At 35.3% G+C, this 8,860-nt stretch overlaps 1 protein-coding gene across 1 annotated transcript; it reads right to left on the bottom strand.

The window, feature by feature from the left end:
- Positions 1-4,114: 4,114 nt before the first annotated feature.
- On the bottom strand, positions 4,115-8,189 carry LOC104247923 (uncharacterized). Its single transcript, XM_009804073.2, has 3 exons — positions 7,848-8,189; positions 5,736-6,188; positions 4,115-4,948 (listed from the first exon to the last, which is right to left on the bottom strand). The coding sequence occupies exons 1-3, from the start codon at positions 7,956-7,958 to the stop codon at positions 4,289-4,291; spliced, it is 1,224 nt and encodes a 407-aa protein (XP_009802375.1). The 5' UTR covers positions 7,959-8,189; the 3' UTR covers positions 4,115-4,288.
- Positions 8,190-8,860: the final 671 nt, after the last annotated feature.

Below are 8,860 nucleotides of genomic sequence, written 5' to 3'. Positions count from 1 at the left end.
GATAACACTACGAAAGAGTCTCATGAAAAAATCCTCGATTTAACCAATCCTGAGATTCATGAGGAAATCACTGAGCCGAAGACTCAAAAAGATAAGGAACTATTCCCTTTGTTCCAGTTTATGTGAACCTATTTCCTTTTTGGTCCGTTCTAAAAAGAATGATCCCTTTCTAAATTTGGTAAAAATTTAGCTTAAACTTACAATTCTACCCTTAATGAAAAGCTTTTATAACCACATAAATATTCTGGGTCCCTTTTTGATTTGTTTAGGACCACAAATTCCAAAAGTCTTCTTTTTTTCTTAAACTCTGTGCCCAGTAAACAGGTTCACACAAATTAGAACGGAGGGAGTACCAATAAATCCAATCGATATTGAAACAAATTTGAATCGAGTGGATATAGTGGTGGATTATGTCTTTGCATATAATTTTGCATCTAGCATTATGCAAGATAGTGAGGATCTTGAACCTCAATCTGTTGGAGAATGTCGACAAAGACGTGATTGACCAAAATGGCAAGAAGCAATCTAATCAGAGTTGAATTCACTTGCGAAACGTAAAGTTTTTGGGCCTGTAGTCCAAACACCTAATGGGTGTTAAGCCTGTTGGCTATAAATGGGTCTTTGTACGTAAAAGGAATGAAAAAAATGAGGTACAAAGATATAAGGCACGCCTTGTTGCACAAGGATTTTCACAAAGGCCTGGTGTCGACTATGAAGAGACATATTCACCCGTTATGGATGCTATAACGTTCTGTTATCTCATTAGTTTGCTATCCATTAAAAGCTTGACATGCATTTAATGAATGTGGTTACCGCCTATCTTTATGGCTCAGTTGATAATGAGATATACTTGAAAATTCCTTAGGGATTTAAAATTCCTAACGCACATAATTCAAAGTCCCGAAAAATGTTTTCAATCATATTACAAAGATCTTTGTATGGTCTAAAGCAATGAGGACGGATATGGTATAATCGTCTTAGTGAGTATTTATTAAAGGAAGGTTATATAAATGATGCCATTTGTCCATATGTTTTTATAAAGAAAACAACATCGGAATTTGTTGTACTTGCCGTATATGTTGATGACGTAAACCTTATTGGAGCAACTATAGAACTCCAAAAAGCAATTGATTATTTAAAGAAGGAATTCGAGATGAAAGATCTCGGACAGACAAAATTATGTCTTGGTTTGCAAATTGAACATTTGGCAAACGGATTTTTTGTTCATCAATCTGCCTACATAGAAAAGGTATTGAAACGGTTTTACATGGATGGAGCACATCCATTAAGTACTCCGATGGTTGTTCGATCACTGATGTGAATAAGGATCCATTCCGACCTCAAGAAAAAAATGAAGAGTTACTTGGTCCTGAAGTATCATATCTTAGTGCAATTGGTGCACTAATGTATCTTGCTAATACTACGAGGCCTGACATAACCTTTTTAGTTAATGTTTTAGCAAGATATAGCTCTGCTCATACAAAGAGACATTGGAATGGAATCAAACACATATTGCGGTATCTAAAAAGAACTAACTATATGGGCTTATTTTATGGCAATAATTGCAGTCCCGATCTTGTTAGTTATGCCGATGTTGGGTATTTATCTGACCCATACAAGGCTCGATCTCAAACAAGTTATGTGTTTACCTGTGGAGGCACTGTCATAACTTGGCGATTGACTAAGCAATCAATTGTGGCTACTTCATCTAATCATGCTGAGATAATTGTTATTCATGAAGAAAGTCGAGAGTGTGTATGGTTGAGGTCTATAATACATCTATTCGGTGACAAATGTGGTTTAAAATGTGACAAACTACCCACAATTTTGTATGAAGACAATGCAACATGCATAGTCCAATTGAAGGGAGGATTCATAAAAGGAGATAGGACAAAACATATTTCACCAAAATTATTTTTTACTCATGATCTTCAAAAGAATGGTGATGTCAATGTGCAACAAATTCGTTCAAGTGATAATATGGCTAATTTATTCACAAAATCTCTACCGACGTCAACATTCAAGAAGCTAGTGTACAAGATCGGGATGTAAAGGCTCAAGGATGCGAGTTGATGCTCTCATTAGGGGAGTTAATGCGCGTTGCACTTTTTTTTCCTTACAAGGTTTTGTCCCACTGGATTTTCCTTGCAAGGTTTTTAATGAGGCAACCAAAAGACGTATTGTTAGATATGTGTACTTTTTTTTCTTCACTAGAATTTGTTTCCACTGGGTTTTATTTTAGTTAAGGTTTTAACAAGGCACATTATCTGTTGAATAGACATTCAAGGAGGAGTGTTATAAATAGAATTCTATTTAAGGTGTGTCTATATTTTAGAGAGATTTTAGGGATTTTACTTGGTGGTCAAGTCACTCTTTCCCTATAAATAGAGAGGTCTTATTCCATTGTAATTCATCCCAAAATTCAATAAGAATTTCCTCTCTCGCTCTTTCTTTACAATATTGTTCTTTTTATTTATTGTTTTATAACATTATTGAATATGAACAGTAAATTCTATGAGTGCATTGAACATGATTTGATTGAGATTTGAAAAAAAATGATTTGAAGTTAAATTTGAAAAAGGTATTTTAAGTTAAGTTGTATATGATATAAATTTCTTAAAATAACAGGTCGAACTGATTAATCAGGTCTCACAATTCTATCTTGTCTCTTCTTTTTACTTTTATTTTTTAATGACAGTTGTCAATGCCTGATTAAGCTCACCATCCTATGCTGATGGAAAAATAAATAATTCTTACGCTCATACTACAATCCTTTGCTCCTTCGTTTCATTTAATTTACATTATTTCACTGAATAAGATAGATAGAAAGAAAAGAACTTATGAAGTTTATCTTAAACATAAATAAAATTAATTACTAAAAGAAGTACCATTGATGCGCAAAGAGGAGACCCGTTTTATGACACATTACAAGTGTTATTTTAGTTATACAGTCAAACATCTCTATAACAGTCTCGTTTGTTTCGAATATTTTTGAATGTTATAGCGAAATGTTGTTATAGAGAACATATATTATAACATGAGAAAATGGCCATATATACTTTACTTTCGAATATTGTCTATATTTAACCTCCGTTATACTATCGGGTTAAATTTATCCCTACCGTTATACTATCGGATAAATGTACCCCTACAATTAGCAAACTTTAATAAATTATCCCTCGGGCCATCAGGTACCCAGAATCTCCCACATCATTTTAATTAAGTTACTGATTCTTCTTCTTGGTCCACTATTTTCGAAATACTTGGTATTTACATGCCTTTTGAATTAGAGAAAATAATAAGAGAAAAAAGTATTAAATAATACAACCGAATAAATAAAGTATAGTAAATTGAAAAATCTAAACTAGGTAGCTTTTCTAAATTCTAAAAGTATTTACAATATCCCAATTTTAATGAATTAGTTGTATCAAATGTATGGAGACTTTACAAATATTAGTGATTGAAGTTGAAGTTCCTCGGAGACTTTATATTGTCGAATTCAACTTTGCTTTAATTAAATGCCTATACATTGTGCACTCTTAAGTTAATCGATTGAACTCTATACTACCCAGGCAATGACAAAATATATTTGAATATACATGTACATATATGATGATCAGTTGCATATAATACACAATAAATAGACCCACTAAATTCTACGGTGTGTATATGATTGAAATAAATAAAATTTTAAACCAATTCCAAACCTATTATTACAAGAAGAGAAGTGGGTGCATTGATAATTAAAAAAAATTATTTGAATAATCTGTATAGTCTAGTAACTTTAGCATTCACATCAATAGTAATTTTTGAAAATAATGGAGCAAGAAGAACAATAAGTGATTTAAATAAAAGGAATTTGGGAGATTTTTGATTACTTAACAGATGAAGGGTAATTTATTAAAGTTTGCTGATTGTAGGGGTAAATTTGGCCCGATAGTATAACGGAGGTTAAATGTAGATAATATCCGAAAGTAGAGGGATATATTTGGCCTTTATTGGTTCCGGAAAAAGCTTGACTTTTATAGTGAAATGTTGTTACATAGGGATGTTGTTATAGAGAGGTCTGGCTTCACGTGAGAATATGAGATCAACCAAAAATAACACATGAGAATTGAGATCAGTAAATAGAACACATAAGATCTATGTAAGATCATTTTCTTCTGTTCAAATTGTAACGGGTCATAGGAGCTAATTTCCTCCTAAGCAGACAAAATCCTTCCTATTTGTTCTCTTTGTGTGGGAATTTCTAATGGCTATTTCTGTTTTAGGGAGAGGGTGAGAATGTTCACAAGGACCAACTAGTACGAAACATCAGTGCAGGAAACTGAGTAGCTCCATCTCTTACATAGAGCAGACCTGGTTGCAACTTGCATTTCTTTCCTAAGTTAAAATTGATAAAGCTTTCAACCTGAAAATGTTCCCAACTTCTTGGACCTTGCATCAAACCACCAAGGCTAAAACCCCATCCGAAATCATCCTCGGGGGTATCGGCTACATTAACTGCCCACTGCAAATATTTGGGATTTGATCTTTTCATCTCTACCCAACCACCAATTCTTGTACTTTCGACACGTTGTGACTCTAGTGTTATAGCGACTGATCCATCTAAGAGGCCGTTTTCCTCCAAGGGAGCCTCAGAATGCCCTGACCATTGTAAAATGCCAATAGGCAATGACATAGCTGCGAGTCTATGCTGTTGACTTGACAGAGTAGCTGCTTTGTGTATGCCCAAGATGGATAGCTTTGTACTGCTTGTAAGTTGGCAAACAACTTGACCAAAAGTGCTGAAACAATACAAATGTCTACCGGAGTGTGGCAATGCAGAGACAAACTGAGCCAAGGAAGCAACTGTATTTAACTTTTTGCCCATCACAGCGATTGCACTACCATTTAGTTGATTCAGCAGGGGCGGCCCAAATGATGAATAATCTGTCAGGCCCCTTTGCTGCAAAAAATTGCAAAAAGAAAATTGTTATACTAGTCATTTTGTCCTTGCTTTTATATGAGGCTACACAGAAAGGCAAATGAAAATGAAGCAATACAAGTAGTGAATACAATATGCAACAACCATCTAATGACATCCCATTGTGATCTTCCTTGTTAGCTAATTGATTTCTCATAATCCCTAATATGTGAGATTATTTTGCACCACAAATCTGCAACTTGATTTTTCTCATTCAATTATTTTGTTCAAGTACATATGCAACTCCTACCTTCACAAAGTAGGAGTAACGTCTGCGTACACATTACCCTCCCAAGACCCCACCTATGGGATTATACTACGTTTCTTGTTGTTGTTGTAAGTGCATCTGCAACTTCATTTTACAGGACTTTTGACCTCTTACTTCTACCTTGTTCTTTTTTGCTTTTCCTTTACTTTTTTCTTCAACTGTTGCTACCGAGAGTCTGGCGAACTGTAGACTTAATTACTGCTTGTTAAAAAGCTAATGCATGCCTTTCATTTATTTGTTAAATTCTGTTTCCATTTGATAGTGCTGTAGGTTTGCATATCGAATTTTATCCCTGTCAATTCCTAAAACCAAAAGAGCTTCAAAATCGATTTTACGTGCATAACATTAGCAGTTTAGCATGTGTTATATGATAGCTATGCACTTGTTGATGCCAACCCTGATACTTGACGATATCAATAAGAATATAAATATCCTGAGAACGCGAAATTGATAACTATAATTAGAACTCAGAAAGCAAGCTCAGTGCTCAGAAGAATCTACCTCATGTGAACTTGTAGGCACTGCAACATCTCTGCATCGACCACCAACTGGAATGGCAACTGCAGAGAACCAATCACTAATATTTGCTGCATAAAGAACTTTTGCTAAAGAAAGTGGAGTGCCCTGGATATTTATTTGGCCTCTTTCGCTGCCAACAAACTCTGTGACAAGTGTATCTTTTTCACGTACAGTTGTTTCAAAAGTCAGCCTAGAATCAATACCAGTCCTAATTGTTCTTTCAACTGCATTGCGCTTGCGTTCATCAATGGTACCGATCATCAACACTGCACCCACAGCATCAAATTCTCCCCTTACATTAGTGCTAGCTTCTTGGAATGGACTTCCTTTTGACGATTTATAGAAAGCAAGCACTCGCTCCACCTTCTCTTGTCTGTCTCTTAGCTTCATAATATCTGAAAAAGCTTCTCGCTGCAATCTCTTCAAGATCTCAATCTGTAAACGATAATATTGGAGTTGTAAAGCGCCATTATACAGCTTGTCTACCTAGGAATTGGCAAATACATGCAACTAAAGCTTGTCGAGGGCAGTGGGGTTAGGAAATGGTTATGTCCTACAGCTAATGAGAGTAACAAATAGTTCTAAACCAAACTATGTATAAAAACAAATCTTGATAAGTCTTTAGTCAGTATTGTCTCCTGGAAAGATCATCTTTCAGGCTTAGTAATACAGCAGATATAAACATAGAAGAATTAGATGTTATGACTATAAAAAAGGATTTGAGAAAATAGAAGAAAAGGAAGAAACTAGATGGGATTAGGGTATATGGTCACTGGTCAGAGCTTTCTCATACTTAAAGAGGCCTATCAGAATAATACGAGCCCAATAATAAAGTTTGTGTTAACTATAAGAACAGAAAAAAAATCTTGTGGTAACTGGTATAAAGTAAGAATTTGACTGCTCAAGCTCTGAATACTTCTTCTATATCACTGCGCTGCAGTTGAACCTAGCATGACGAGTAACACAAACTCCACTTTAGAGCGATAGTACAAAAGTAGGGACATGTACACTCACCCTTCTCCCTACCTTTAAAAACCACCATATACAAAGAGTTAAAAGACTACCACTCCTCACATAAGAAATAATATTTTCATAATTTTTATTATTTTCCTGATAGATTTTCATTTGCTTCAAATAAGATCCACATGAACGAGATTAGCTGTAACCTTGAAGAAATGTTAAAGAACTCCAATCAACAATTGGGTCCCTCGCTAAATAACTTTTTTGTAATGACAATGGTGTCCGGAACAACAAGCGTGTACCTCGACTCACTGATTAACTTTCTTGGGAAAATAAAAATTTGAACTTCATAATTTATATGTGATCCAATAGTATCTCCTTTTTTTTCACAACAACATTTACCCAACCTGTCCCCAAGGAGGTGGCTTAACAGTTGAAAAGCCGTTTTAACACCATTGATCAATCAAGTGGGAGGAGAACGAGGTCTCAAGTTCAAATCCTAGCTGATGCAAAAACCGCCAGGTGATTTCTTCCCATCCGCCTAAACCATGGTGGGCATAGAGTTACCCAGCATCTATGCTGACGGGAGGTAATAGATATTCGGTTCTGTAGAATAGTCGACTCTAGCATCATTTAAAAAAAAACATCTATCGAACCCAACAGAGAAGTTAAAAGGACAGCCTCGTGCACAAAGCTCCAGCTATACGCGGGGTCAGGGGAAGGGCCGGATCACAAAGGTCTATTATATGCCGTCTTACCCTGCATTTCTACAAGAGGTTGTTTTGAGGTCACATGCCAGTAACTTTCCCAACAGAGAAGTTACCTCATAGTATTCAACTACTAAAAATCCATTAAGGCCTATACAATTAATCCATTCCACAGAACAAAATCAGCATTACATAAAACTCTTTCACATTTCCCATCTTTATTCTATAGGTCAATCAGCTTGCACAGCGAAAAAAAAAATGAAAATTTTCAGAATTAACACGAGAAAACAAAACCAAAGAAAATTAAACAACCCTAATGAGACACCAAAAATTATATTTTAACAATGCATACTAGAGCAAATGGTATTGTCTATATATAATGACTGGGATAACAAAATGAATGAAAAGAAGTCACATTTTTAATTACCGGACTTCGACGGTTAGAAGTGTCGCCGCCGCGGAAAACGCCGGAAGCGAAATCTTGGGTGGATTTGGCAAAAGATTTTAGCTTATCTACAACTGAAACTGCTGCTTCCATTTTAAAAGCGTATACACTGAACAATGCGTCGCCCAAAGTGGAAGAGGTCGTGTTTCTGGTTTTTCAATGGTAGCGTTGTTTGTGATTTTACTTTACTCTACTCTGTTTCCTTCTTTTTCCTCTCTGAATTCTCCTTTTTGCTTCTTTTCCCTCTTTCTCCTCTTTGGGGGCATATTACAATCTTGTTCCAGCCAAAAGGCTAAAACAAGAAGGAAATGGAATTGCTCCCACGTTCTAGGGGTCGTTGGTGTCAAAATAGGACGGACCTAGCCATTTTTCGGACAGGTAATTCAAAAATAGCTAGCATTTGTAAAGTCATTGAAAAATAGCTACTATTTTGCTATAATGCAGAAAGTTCCGGCATAATATACGAAATATTGGTGTAGTTATGTATGAACTTCTAGCATATTATGCTGGAACTCCAACACATGAAAAGTTGGAACTTCCAACTGGAGATTGGAGATTGGAGCAACTGTGTATGAACTTCCAGCATATTATGTTTATGCTGGAACGGTATATTATACTAGAACTCCAATATATTATGCTGAAATATTTTTCGGATTCTGAATAGTGTTTTCGTTCAGATTTATCTTTATATGAAAAAATGGCTAAATTTCTATTACTTTTGAAACTGTGGCTATTTTTTAATTACCACTTGTAAATCTGGATGTTTTGAATTTCATCCGTTGTTGGTTGTGGGAAAATCCTTAGTATAAAATTGGTAAAAATAGCACGGGGTAGTCAGTTTTCCATCAGTATTTGTAAAGTCATTCAAAAATAGTCATTATTTTGCTGCAACACAAAAAGTATCAGCATAATATATTGGAGATTAGTGTACTTGTATATGAATTTCTACCATATTATGCTGAAACTCCAGCACACTGAAAGTTACAACATAATAT

This window comes from Nicotiana sylvestris, chromosome 4 (genome assembly GCF_000393655.2).
Source record: "Nicotiana sylvestris chromosome 4, ASM39365v2, whole genome shotgun sequence".
Taxonomy (NCBI): Eukaryota; Viridiplantae; Streptophyta; class Magnoliopsida; order Solanales; family Solanaceae; genus Nicotiana; species Nicotiana sylvestris.
Note: the sequence above shows the minus strand (reverse complement) of the source record. Positions and strands in the feature narration are given on the sequence as shown.